This window comes from Ursus arctos, unplaced genomic scaffold (assembly GCF_023065955.2).
Source record: "Ursus arctos isolate Adak ecotype North America unplaced genomic scaffold, UrsArc2.0 scaffold_36, whole genome shotgun sequence".
Classification (NCBI taxonomy): Eukaryota; Metazoa; Chordata; class Mammalia; order Carnivora; family Ursidae; genus Ursus; species Ursus arctos.
The window spans coordinates 8,283,659-8,297,642 of record NW_026623050.1 but is presented as its reverse complement, the minus strand read 5'-3'; the positions used below and the strand labels follow the sequence as shown (position 1 = coordinate 8,297,642).

General features: G+C 41.6%; 1 protein-coding gene across 3 annotated transcripts in view; it reads right to left on the bottom strand.

Annotated features, from left to right (window-relative positions):
* GANC (glucosidase alpha, neutral C) overlaps positions 1–13,984 on the bottom strand; it is a 70,596-nt gene that overhangs the window by 17,502 nt on the left and 39,110 nt on the right. For all 3 annotated transcript variants that reach the window (XR_006412067.3, XR_008957112.1, XM_026479934.4), the window contains 6 exons: positions 13,694–13,929; positions 10,786–10,912; positions 9,869–9,948; positions 7,433–7,576; positions 6,048–6,144; positions 1,527–1,628 (listed from right to left, as the gene is read on the bottom strand). Coding sequence is in view for 1 of the 3 variants with exons in the window: in XM_026479934.4 (XP_026335719.2) it covers positions 1,527–1,628; positions 6,048–6,144; positions 7,433–7,576; positions 9,869–9,948; positions 10,786–10,912; positions 13,694–13,929 (786 nt within the window). In the remaining 2 variants the exon portion in view is untranslated. The remainder of the gene's footprint in view (positions 1–1,526; positions 1,629–6,047; positions 6,145–7,432; positions 7,577–9,868; positions 9,949–10,785; positions 10,913–13,693; positions 13,930–13,984) is intronic.

Here is a 13,984-nt window from a genome sequence, read left to right as displayed (position 1 = left end):
CTCAGCCTGTTTGGGGATCTGACAATATTCTCTTTGAATTCTGTCTTCTCATCAAAAGGTCCGAAGTTTTGGGGCTCCTGGGTGGCTCAGTTGGTTAAACGTTTGTCTTTGGGTCAGGTCACCATCCGAGGGTCCTAGGATTGAGCCTGGCATGGAGCCCTGCATGGAGCCCTCAATGGAGCCCCACATCTCTCTCTCAAATAAATAAATACACTCTCTAAAAAAAAAAAAAAGGCCAGAGGTTTAACTACGAGATCAACATTTCGGTATGTTCCCAAGTCCAGAAATTACAAAATGTTGACCTGATTCAGTAAGTCTGTGTTTAGCGGTATGGTGGGGGGTTGGCAATTGATTTCTTTTTTCTTTCTTTCTCTTTCTCTCTTTCTTTCTCTCTTTCTCTCTTCCTCTCTTCCTCCCTCCCTTCCTTCCTTCTTTCTTTCAGATTTTATTTGACAGAAAGAAAGCGAGCATAAGCAGGGGGAGCGGCAGGCAGAGGGAGAGGGAGATGCCCCAAGCTCGAAATGGGGCTTGATTCCAGCACCCGGGGATCATGACCCGAGCCGAAGGCTGATGCTTAACTACCTAATGGTCTGAGCTACCCAGGTGCCCCTTGATTTCTTTAAGAAAGCAGCAGCTCAAGGGGTGCCTGGGTGGCTCAGGTCATGATGCCAGGGTCCTGGGATCAAGCCTCACATCGAGCCCTGCATCAGGCTCCCTGCTCAGCGGGAAGATTCCTTCTCCCTCTCCCACTCCCCCTGCTTGTGTTCCTTCTCTCGTGTGCGCGCTCTCTCTCTGTCAAATAAATAAAAAACGCAGCAGCTAAAGCAAGATAAATAATTGTAAAGCTAAAGAAAAGCAATTAGAATCAGGGGTTTAGGTCTGATTTCATGCTTAGTCCTTAAGCAGGATACATATTCCTTGCATGTGCACCAACGCCGTAAGGAGCACATCTATCAACTTGCTTCTATTCCTACAGAAAACAAGGAACAGCTGGAGCTAGTCGTGCGGAGCACCTCCATACTGAGATGTCTCAACTGCAGAGAATTACTAGGATTTACGGAAGGCAGCTCATCAGGGAATCATATGTTAACTAAATTTATCTTTCCCAAGAGCATATCCTTTTTTTTTTAAGTTAAAATATGTCATAGAATTCTAAACCTGCTGAGTAAAAAGCATTTCTGTAAGGCTGATTTCTGATTTGCTAAAATCTTTGTATTCCCCATTTTTCTCACTTTGAAGAAGAAAAGGTACGTTTCAGGAAGAGAAACTCAGTACTCAAGAGCGTCTAGGGAGGAATCAGGAAGAGGGAGAGAAGCACTCAGGCTCTCTGATGACTTTATTTCATGTCCTCATTGCAGACAAGACATAAACCGCTTGGAAGCATCCTTTCACTTTTCTCATTTTCTTGTTCCCACAGTTATCCCTGCCTGAAACCACTAATGAGAAGGCATTTATGACCAGGCTTGATGGAAAAACACCCTCGCTTTTTATTTTCTGTCACTTCATGCCTGCAGATATCATCTTACCTCCACAAAAAGAGATCCCAGTAATGCTGAGGGTGAGTAACATAGGGATAGAAATTTTCAGGTAGCTCCATTCTGCTGTGTTGTCCCCGGTCCACACAGCACCTTGGATCACCGGTAACAAGGTATTTAAAAAAAAAAAATCACAAATCAGCCCAAGCACTGAATTTCATAGATTGTTTATTTGAAATAGACAAGTTAATATAAAGGAAAGCAATTCTTTCTGACCTTAAAATATACAAATTCTGGTTTCTACAATGAAAATACATTAATCTTCTAATGTGAAAAATTCTTAAAATCCACAAAACCTTTTGTGAAAATATTCTGAAATGGCATTTATTTTTGAAGTATAACTCAAGCCTGATTTTAGGAGAAACATTAAAAAAAATCAACTTTACTGAAATATAATTTGCATATAATAAATGTACTTATTTTAAGTGAAGAGTTTGAGTTTTAAAACCTGTGTCACCACAAGCAGTGGTGACACTGTTTTACCCAACTTTTGATCTGATTTCTTGAAGTCTTTTCTAGAATTTCATATAAACTAGGTAACCTATTACATACTATTTTGTGTTCTTGATTTTTTTCACGCAGCGTAGTATTGTAGTTTTTTCCTTTTTATCTGATGAATAGTATTCCATACTATGGATCACAAGTTGTTTACTCACCTATGGAGGGACATCCGAATTCTTTCCAAGTTTTGGCTATTATGAAGGAAGCTGCTATAAACATTTGTGCACAAATCTTTGCATGACAAATGTTTTTCATTTCTCTTGGGTAACTACCTGGTGGTGGAATTGCTGGGTCTGTGTTCAGTGTATGCTGAACACCTTAAAAAACTCCGAACTGGGGGCACCTGGGTGGTGCAGCCAGTTAAGTGACTGACTTGGTTTCGGCTCAGATGGTGATCTCAGGGGCATGAGATCAAGCCCCGCATCAGGCTCCGAGCTCAGTGTGGGGTCTGCTTAAGATTCTCCCCCTCTGCCACACCCCGTCCCCCCCACCGCCACCCATCTTGTGTGCGCGCTCTCTCTCTCAAATGAATAAAATCTTAAAAAAAAGAAAAAAACCCTCCAAACTGTTTGGCATAGTGGCTGTATTACTCTTCCAGTATCAATACATGACAATTTCAGTCTCTCTACATTCTTGGCAACACTTGCTGGTGGCAGGCTTTTCAATTCTAGCTACTGTAACGGACGTGTAGTAGTGTGTCTCCGTGGTTTTAATTTGTATTTCTACACACTAATGATGTTGAGCCTCCTTGCGTGTATTTCTTGATCATATGTCTTCTTTTGTAAAGTGTCTATTCAAATCTTTTGCTTATTTTTAAAAGTAGAGGTCTTTATTATTTAACTGTAAAAGTTCTTTATGTATTTTGGATACAAGTCCTTTGACATACGTATGTATACTGCAGATATTTTCTCTCAATCTGTGGCTTGACTTTGATTTTCTTTTTTCTTTTTTTTTTTTTTTAAAGATTTTCTTGATTTATTCGACAGAGATAGAGACAGCCAGCGAGAGAGGGAACACAAGCAGGGGGAGTGGGAGAGGAAGAAGCAGGCTCATAGCAGAGGAGCCTGATGTGGGGCTCGATCCCAGAACGCCGGGATCACGCCCTGAGCCGAAGGCAGACGCTTAACCGCTGCGCCACCCAGGCGCCCCTTGACTTTGATTTTCTTAATATCTTTGAAAGGGTGGAGGTTTTTAATTTTGATGAAGGCCAAGTCAGCACTTTTTTTCCTTTTATGGTTCATGATTTTTGTGTTCTATCCAAGAACTCTTGTCTATCTCAAAGCCACAAAGATTTTTTTTTTTTTATGTCTCCATTCAGAAGTTTTTTGTTTTAGCTTTTATAGTTTAGGTCTATATTCCATTTTGAATTACTTTTTATGTGAGAGGTAAGGGTCGAGGTTCTTTCCTCCTCCCTCCCCCCACTCCATACTCCGTGTTCTGACACCATTTATTGAAAAACTCCTTTCTCCACTGAATTGCCTTGGCAACTCTGTTCCTAATTAATTGATCATATGTATGTTGGACTCTTTCTGGATTCCTAGTTCTGTTCCACTGATTTATATGCCTACCCCTCCACCCCTCTCAAAAAAAACCCAAACAAACCCTCTATAACTTAAGAGGAGTGGACAGTACATAAAGGAGACAGAATAATAGCAGCAAGAACAATAGTTCACAGTTTTCAAGCCCTTACTGAGCCAGGTGATTCTACTTTGCTTGTAGTAAAAGCACTTAATCATCACAACCCTGGAAGGTAAACACTGTTTAACTTCATTTTACAGATGGCAGAAATACGGCAAACAGTGGTTATTATAAAATACCCCGAGTAACAGAGTTAGCATGTGGTAGAGGCAGGACTGAGCTCAGGCAGTCTCGCTCTAAAGCCACTGCTCTTGATCACTGGATAGCAGATAAGAATTGGTGAAGATAGATTATATACCACTAAGGAGATCCACAAAATAAACTAATCGTATTTTACTAAATCTAGATTAGTCCTGGAGCATTTCTGTCTATCTTATACCAAAATAGCTATTTTTGTTTAAATCTTCCATAGAAACTTTTGGCTGTTGTATGGCCAGCAAAGAAAAATCTTTCCAAGGGACTGGTTTTTGGTTTTGTTTTTTTTAAAGGTACTCTATTAATTTTGCCTTGACTTCAAATGAGATAAAATGGTTTTGAAATCGACATGGCGGCATTCTCATCAAGAAAGAAAGGTCACGTAAAAGCGTGCAGATCTTTTCATGTCTCACATGGCTGTTGAATCAGAAGCGCGCTCTGGCTATCGGTCTGAGCATGAGACTTGACACAGTAGGGTTCTCTGCACTGGGTCCCTTGCTACGCTTTGGGGGAGGCTGATAGTTTCACACAGAGCACCGAAGGCTGAGCAGTAGGCCGGTATTTAAGGGATCAGAGATTACTTAGTTTGCGCATCTTTTATCATCTTTTTTTAACTGCTACTTAAAAGTGTTTTCATTAAAAACACTTGACTTTTTTTAGTGTTAAAAATGACACTTGTAGAGAATATGGAAAATAGACATAGGTAAAAAGAAGAAGGGGCGCCTGGGTGGCTCAGTCATTAAGCGTCTGCCTTTGGCTCAGGGCCTGATCCCAGGGTGCTGGGATCGAGCCCCACATCGGGCTCCCTGCTCTGCTGGGAGCCTGCTTCTTCCTCTCCCACTCCCCCTGCTTGTGTTCCCTCTCTCACTGGCTGTCTCTCTCTCTCTGTCAGATAAATAAATAAAATCTTTTAAAAAAAGAAAATTTAAAAATCACTCATAATCACCAAGGTAACTAAACTTACTGATTTAGATTGCTATCTATATATTTTTTTTCATTTATCAGTGTTGGTTTTTTTTTTTAATGTTTTTCTTATTATGTTAGTCACCATACAGTACATCCCCGGTTTCCGATGTAAGGCTCGATGATTCATTAGTTGCGTATATCACCCAGTGCACCGTGCAGTACGTGCCCTCCTTACTACCCATCACCAGCCTATCCCATTCCCCCACACTCCTCCCCTATGAGGCCCTCAGTTTGTTTCTCATAGTCCATAGTCTCTCATGCTTCATTCCCCCTTCTGATTACCCCCCTTTCTTTATCCCTTTCTTCCCCTACTGAGCTATCTATATTTTTAAAAACAAAATCGTGATAATATACTACAAAAACATTTAAGCATTCTGCTTTTTCCCCCCATTTATCATGAGGTCACAAACATTTGCTCATGCAATTAAGGCTACTATTTTAAACAGTCTTGTAATAGTCTGTCATATGGATATGTCATATTTTTATAAATATTCCTTTATTTGGATTTCTTTTCATTTCGTTTCAAGAACTAATGCTGTGTTGAGCATCTCTGCACATGAATCTTTGCCAGAGATAACAATACTTTGGCCTCTTCCAGCGTGCCACAGGGGCTGGTTTTCACGGCTGGAGGAAGACGCTTAATAAGGTCTATGATACAGTAAAGACTGGATTCTTCAAACTAGGACCTAAGCTCCCAGTTATTTACGCAAGGCCAGGGGACTCAAAATAGCCTTTCCGCTGGAAGGTGGTTGAGTTGAATTAGATCTGCATTAGCGTAAACTGAATCCAGTCACAGGTGACCCTGACCACAAGCAACAGTCAGGTCTATTTTAAGCCATATTGCTGAGTGAAACAGGCAGTTGAAGGAATATCTAAGAAGTATATTTTCCCTGGTTTAGATAAATCAAACAGACAGAATCAGGGATGACCATCCCAGCAAATCGAGATACTCTGAAGTCATTCTCCCAGCAACTAAGTGGCCATTTCTTCAATGGGAAACAAGTAACTAAACTTTGTTAAAATCGATGTACTATGTCTCACAGGACATAAGGCATACTTCAGGGCACCTCACTTGCTACAATCGAGGGCCTGCCCAATCACCACTGAAGAGGAAGGCATCAACACAGTAGCAATGTCTACCATAAATGGTAGAAGAAAAAGACAGCTTGCTAACTTATGTTCTTAGGTCTGATCATATGAGCCATTCCTTACCATACTTCTGTGATCCAGCAAAGAAAGAACGTGTAAGAACAAAGGGTCTCTCCTTCCCCTTAGATCGTTGTATCAGTCCTTCTGCAGTAGCCATTTGCTACAAAGGCAAAGGAGAAAAATTTCAAAGGGATGATTAGATTAGGGCATTGTGCAGATATCCCTAATAAGCTACTGGACATGCAAAAAGTAAATAGGTGGGAATATAAAATGGAAAATATGAAAATAAATCCACCAAATAATTTTCATGATGTAATAAACATACTCTAAATTCCCCTACTAAGAGTGGAAAATGTTCTTTGATTAAAAGAGAAATGAAAATAATAGATAATAAGCTAGCATATTCAATGCTTACTATTGCTAGGTATTTTATAAGGTTTTCTCTTAAAAATCTATAGACCAACCTCTGAGATTGGCTGCTTTCAGTGACGAAAGAAACTGAGATTCAGAGAGGTTAAGTGACTGGCCCTGGCCTACATAGGAAAATTCTCTACAGTGGTTTGCAGTTACAGCAAGAGGCTTTTAAAGAAGTAAACACATACTATCTGGACTGTGCTATATGGAGCCAGTAACTCCCACTGGAAAATATACCAGTTGGTGGGAGGGCCACAGGAACACAGTTATGGGATGAAAATAACAAAGAACGATAGATATCCATTAGGGCAAATGACTGATTAATGTTTTGGATGTGATTGGCAAATGGAAGACAATTCTACCACCTTCTAAGGAGAAGGCTAAGTAGTTAATGAAGGCTTTCTATATTTAAAAACTTACTGAAATCCTCTATGTTCTAAGTTTTATTCCCCTGGCATGAATATAAGACTTGCTGTATTTAGACATTTGTGAAATTTCATATTTTTTAAATATTTTATTTATTAGAGCTTGCACACGAGAAGGGGAGGGCAGAGGGAAAGAGAGCAGCACACTTCCTGGGGAGCAGGGCGCCTGACACAGGGCTTAATCCCAGGACCCTGGGATCATGACCTGAGCCAAAGGCAGACACTTAATTGACTGAGCCCCCCAGACCCCCCGATTTGTGAAATTTCAAAACATTTGTTTTAATTGCCTTTGTTTACGTATTGCCTACTTTACTTCAAAAAAAGTTTTGAGGTATCTGATGCCATTTATTAATGACGCCTGTCAAGGAAGATGTTTCTATGGTCCCATTAATCTCATAATATCTGTAATTCATCAAGTTCATTAGAGAAAGAAAAGGTGCAAAGAAAGAAATAACAAGTCCTATATTGGCTACAACCTGATAAGATCCATTGCAGTCGTCAGAAAGGTCACACAGAGAGAAATGAACAATACAGTAAGACTATTACAAATGATTTCAACCCAGAAGGCAGGGCACATGGGTCCAAGTGGCTTCGTTATGGATGTCTTACCTGATAGAAACCGTAGATGTTGTGAAGTTCCCTGTGCTCCCAGTTGCCGTGATGAATGGCATTCTTCCGCATGGTTAGCTCTGGCCCTCTAAAGACGGAGGGCTCATTCATGTCGTTCCATATGTAGAGGATGTCAGTAGATCCCTAGGAAGTAAATTTCTTCTTTGGTCATGATAGTACTCCTATGGTGATGGTGTTGCTATGATAGCCACCCTATTCCTCTTTCATACTCCATTTAATTTATCACTACTATGTTTATTATCTAAGGTCTGCCTTCTGTTCCAGTGCTACAATAAAAGGTCCACAGACAGGGCAGGGAATTTTGTCCATTTTGTTCATTGATGAATTCCAAACACCTAGAACAGTGGCTGAACCACAGAAGGTGCCCGATAAGTATTTGTCGATGAACGAAAGAATGCTGTGTGGTACTGTCTGTGAAATACACACTGCCCGTCAAGTCCTCCCCAAGACCTACTCTGGAGAAGCCCCATACAGGAAAGGTGGTGAATGATCACGGTTAGAGTCTATAACACCCATCCTCTGCTGCAACTCTTAACTAAAGGCAATTAAAGCTTTCCATGATAAGATTCTGCCTTCCCTCTAATACTTTGAAAGACTTTTTTTATTAAAGATTTTTATTTGTCAGAGAGCGAGAGAGAGAGAGAACAAGAACAAGCAGGGGGAGCAGCAGGCAGAGGGAGAAGCAGGCTTCCCTCTGAGCAAGGAGCCCGATGCAGGACTCAATCCCAGGACTCTGATATCATGACCTGAGCCGAAGGCAGATGCTTAACTGACTGAGCCACCCAGGTCTCCCTACTTTGAAAGACTTGACAGCCAATATACCTGTTTGTTGCCATGGTCTCGAGTTTGTGTTCTCTACAGAACTGTTCAGTTTCGAGGGGGAAGGGGCTGCTGAGTCATCTAGTTAACATGGTGTTGAAACCCCTTTTATAGAATCCCCGGTCTCTCAGCATTTGACTCAGTAGCTACAATGACAGGGAGTCCCTCAGGAAGCTCATTCCATTACTTTCTAAAAGTCCTGCCTCTTGTAACATCCTCTCAGTGGGCCTGGCTTGCCTCCTGGGATGCCACAGAATACATTTGCTGCTTCACCCACACGCCAGTCGTTCAAATGCCTAGGGGAGACTTACGTGTATTCTTTTGCATTTTACCTTCAACTATTTCTGAACGTGTATACTTTAATGAACAAGGCTATCTGGTTTCCAAATATTTAACTACCTTGACTGTCTTTCTGTAGCACTCTTTAAGGCAGGGGTTGGCAAACTTTTTCTGGAAAGGGCCAGATAATATTTTCAACTCTGCCGACCATAAGGACTTTTTTTCAATAACTCAACTCTGATAGAGTGCGAAAGCATCCGTAGACAGTAGGGAAATGAATGAACACGGCGAGATTTCACCCGAGTGTTATTTACCCCTGCTCTAAGTTGTTTTCTGTGTCCTAATACATGAGGCTCAGAAGCTAGGGTTTAGTGAGAGACAGACTGAGTTCAAATCTTAGGTCCACCATTTAATAACATGGGTGAACTGAGCAGGGTTTTAAACCTGTCCATGAGGAAACTCCTCATCTGTGGGATAAGAATTAATTATAGCTCCAACTCCAGAGGTTCCTGTGAAGATGAAATGATAAAATGCACATAACTGCTTAGCACAGTGCTTGGCACACAGCAAATAACTCAATTTATACGAGGCATCACTACCATCCTCATAATTGGTTGAAAACAGTTCTCTACAAGTGGGCTCTCTGGTTCTCTCTGGGGTCTCATAATATTTTAAGAATTGATTTATTATTACACCTTACTTTTTTTTAATTTCAAGTTTTATTACCTTTTATTTTTTTTAAAGAATTATTTTTTTATTTGAGAGAGAGAAAGAGCGCACAAGCAGGTGGAATGGGGCAGAGGAGGAGGGAGAGGGAGAAGCAGGCTCTCCACTGAGCCTGAAGCCTGATGTGGGGCTCGATCCCAGGACTCTGAGATTAGGACCCTAGCTGAAGGCAGACATTTAACTGAGCCACCCAGGCGCCCCCTACACCTTACTTTTAATGTCACAGTATACTTTGCAAGATATTCTCATATATATATCCCTATCATCATCATTAAATAAGCTATAGAATATTATTTTATGTAAAGTTTATGTAGTAATTTGAAAGTACAAATCTCTATTATTAAGTACTTTGATACGTCACAGAGTTTATTTTAATGGAGGTAGAAATCACAGCTTTTGTGCATTTGGTAATATATGTGGCACCTCTCCTGGCACCATTAAAGTCTGTAATGTGGTTGCCATCCTTGCGTTTCCATCCAAGTATTATTTATCAAGGGCTACTCAATGAAGCAGAGTAGTTCTATTCAATCATGTTTTTCCTTCTTTCATCCTTCTGAGTAACCAGGAAAGAGCAAAAGAATAAAAACAAACCTGATAAGCAGAGAACGTGAAAAGCCCTGAATACCACTCTCTGACCTTGGGATTGGTGAAATCCAGGTAAGAGGAGAGACCTGTAGGGGCAGAAGAGCAGACTGTGAGAAACAGTGGTGCTCGCGGTAGGATGTGCGGTAAAGGTGTGAAAGCTGGCTGACCACTGGGCACCTCACACGTAAGACAGCTGATGAGGAGGCATGGCCTGGCAAGGAGCTAAGGGAGGCAACGCTGGACTCCAGCGATAATCACTAGACCTTCCAACCCGAGAGGCCCAGGGGAAGGCCCACGAACAAGCATGCAGATGGAGCCCATCCCTCACTGACAGCCCAAGATAGCCCAGGTAAGCGTGGCAAATATCCTGGAGTGACCCTTCTGTCCTTAAAGAGAACAAAGAAGTGTTCATGAGTGGTATAAGGGGAAAAGGAATGCCTGGGGTGTCTCTGCAGCACATGGATTTGTGATCGAGTGCCAGCCTATGACACAGTGGGGATTCCCCTGGGTCCTCTGGTTTCTACCAAAGCTTTGAACTAATAATTTCTGAAATGAAGAATCCAGAGTTGCTGGAGGCAGCCGAGGTCATTCATGAAAGTCTGGGAAGTCAAAACAGGGAGAGACTGTGGGAACGCTTCTTCTTTCTCTTTCTCCTCTCCTTATTCCTTGGCTTTTGATTTTTATTTGCTTAGAGAGATACAGTGCTTGCTTATTTTTTACTCATTCATTGACTGATAAATGTATACAGAGCACACTGTACCAGATGTTATGGAAGATACAGAAGAAGGTAATGCCCTCTCTTTCTTAAAAGTGCTTACACTCTAGCAAGGGACATCTATAAGAAATGAGGGTGATGGCCATGCAACCTTCATTAACTGGGACTAAACAAGTGGAATGAAAAAGTGTATAAAGTGCTATCTTACCAGGCCAGCATACCCCTTCAAAGTCTCCTCCTTCATGATTCCTCACAAAGAAGCCCTGTTCTTTGGCCTTAACGTACACTGAATAGTCAGGATCAGTCTTGATGTGGGGGTCACTGATGACCACAAGCTGTCCGGACATAGAGGTTTGAAGAGCTCATCAGTTACACAGGAGTTATATGTTCGTTTTTATGCTTTTATCATAGTGTGGAGGTTCAAATTTTACTCAGAAATAACTACTAGGAATGACATATTTAAGACATCAGTAAAACCCTATCCCTTTTCATGCTTATGGAAACTGAAATGGTATCAAAACCAGGCCAGTGCTCTTTTACAATTATTGCTGCCCAGCCAACACATGTTCTCAAAAGAGCAGTTACGAAGCTTCTGTCTGAGGTGCTGTCCGTGAAGGGTTAAGTCATCCCTGCTCCGGGACATCCACAGGCTCACACTGACAAGGGCAAACATGAAAGCAAAACAAAACGACCTCTCTACCTTCCTTATGCCATCACTTCCTAGTCTAGGGCCTCAGAACCCTTCAATTGGCTAGAACAACCTTCTCATCATCCTTCCTCAAGCCTGTTCAGATTTGTTCTACATACTAAAGTTTAATTCTCCATTGTCCAAAAACTCTGAAAAATTTTTCATCGTGGCAAAATATACAGAACATAAAATTTACTGTCTAAACCAGTTTTAAGTATACAGTTCAGTAGTGTTAAGTACATTCACGGTGTTGTACAACGGCCAGAACGCCTTCCATCTTGTAAAACTAAAACTCTATACTCATTCAAAACAACTCTTCGTTCCCTCCTCTGCGCAGTCCTGGGCAACCACCACTGTTCCTTCTGTCTCTATGACGTTGACTGCTCTAGGTTGTACAGATTAGTGCAATCATACAGTATTCACCTTTTTGTGACTTCCTTATTTTACTTAGCATAATGTCCTCAAGGCTCAACCATGTCGTACCATGTATCGGAATTTCCTTCCTTTCTAAGGCTAATAATACTCCACTGTATATTTGTATGTACCACATTTTGTTTATCCAATCGTCTGCTGGTGGACGCTTGGATTGCTTCTACCTTTGAGTTACCGTGAGTAGTGCGGGTTGGAACATGGGCTTATCTGCGCGAGCATATCTGCTCAAGTATCTGCTTTCAGTTTCCTTGAGCGTATTCCCATAAGTGGGATTCCTGGATCATATGATAATTCTATGTTTAATTTTTTAAGGAACTGCCATACTGTTTTCCGTAGTGGCTACACCATTTTACATTCCCGTGGTTAGTGTTCCAATTTCTCTATCTCCTCACTTGCTGTTTTCTGGTTTTTCATAGTAGCCATCCTAACGGTACGAAATGATATCTCTCTGTGGTTTTGATTTGCGTTTCCCTAAAGATTAGTGACGTTGAGCATCTTTTCATGTGCTTGTTGACTATTTGTATATCTTCTTTGAAGAAATATCTATCAAGTCCTTTTTCCAATTTTTAATTGGGTTTGTTTTTGGTCGTTGAGGTGTAAGTATTCTTCATATATTCTGCATATTAACCCCTTATTCAAAAACTTCTAATGTCTCCAAATGTATACAAAGCAGCCTACAATACGGTCAGATTCCCCACTACTCAAACCTTTCACATGCCTTGTTTTCTTGCCAAACCAACCTGTGTGCTGTTTTCCAAACACCACTGGGTGCTTCAGCTTCTGGCTGCACTGTCTCCTCCCCCTCCCCACTTCTCAGCTAGTTAGAGACTCATCTTTCAGGGCTCATCTAAAATGCAGAAAGCCCAGCATGAGTCCAGCTGGATGCAATCTTCTTTCTCTTAGTCCACTCCTGACCCTGACCTTTATTTGGCTGCTATATTATTACCCGATATTGTGGTTGTTGTATATCTGCCTTTCCCCCACTCACTGTAAGACCCCAAGGAGCTCATCTTTGCATTCCCTTCATCTTTAGCACAGCATTTTAGACATTTTGATGGCTTTAATAAATAGTTGCTTATAAGAACGTGGGTTCTGGAGTCAGGCAGATCAGAGTTCAGGTTCTTGATCTACTTATTTATTATATGCCTTTGTGCAAAACACAAAACTATTCTTAGCCTCAGTTTCTTCATCTGAAAAATGGGCTAACAAGATCTAGCTTTTAATTTTGTGATGACTGGATAGGATAATGTGTTCTATCAAACTCTCTGGTCCATACTAAGTACTTGCCAAATGCTATTTATTAATTGGGAAATTAGGAGAATGGGAAGTGAAGAAACTGACTCCATTTTTGATCGACTGTTAAGAGCTTTCAAGCCCTTTCAAGCTTTTGATTGACTGTGAAACGCTTGCAAGCACTTCCATCCCCCCTTCCCCTTCTGCCCACATCTGACAAAGAAAGCCCTAATGCTTCTGCCTTGGGTGCCAGCGGGAAGTTCAAACCACACAAGCCCCGAGCATGCGCAGGAATCCTCACCCCAGTCCAGCCCTCTCACCACCATAAAAGCTGAGCTGTCTCCATTCTCAGATCTCACAAGCCATCTTCAGACCAGCCTGGGAGCCAGCCCTGCTTCCCCTAGAATGTGACTAATTAACCTTTTCAGACCCTGTGGTGTCAATGTGATGTCCTCAATCTTGAGAATGATGTTGACACCAGAACCACAGTTTGCTTTTGGGGTATCCATCATATCCCTACAGGGTGGCCACAACAAACGGGACTGAATGCTAGGCCCCGTGATCCTGCTAAGGCAGGGATGGATGGTGGGGCCATCTTTCCACCACTGCTTTCCTGTTATCACAGTTACAATTATATTTGAAGGTACTATTTTCATGGCCATTTTTTATCAGACGGCTCTCCTCCACTATTGTGCCAAGGCAAGTTTTAAAGATGAAACAAGTGCTTTGTAATGCAAAGGTTCCGAAGTTCGGCTTATTTTACCTTACGGTTTTTGCTTCTGAGCAGCTCTTGCATCCTTCTGGGGTTTGGGAATCTTTTCTTGTCCCAAGTGAAGTACCTTTTGCCCTCGGTGTGCTCTATGTCCAGCCACATGACATCATAAGGAATGTCATGTTCATCAAATCCTGCATCCACTGCTTTTACGTCCTGCTCATCCTCATAGTTCCAGCGGCACTGATGGTACCCCAAGGAGAAGAGAGGGGGCATGGCTTGGGTGCCTGAAAGGGGAAGATGACAACTGAGCCGGCTACCACCACAGTGACAATTACACAT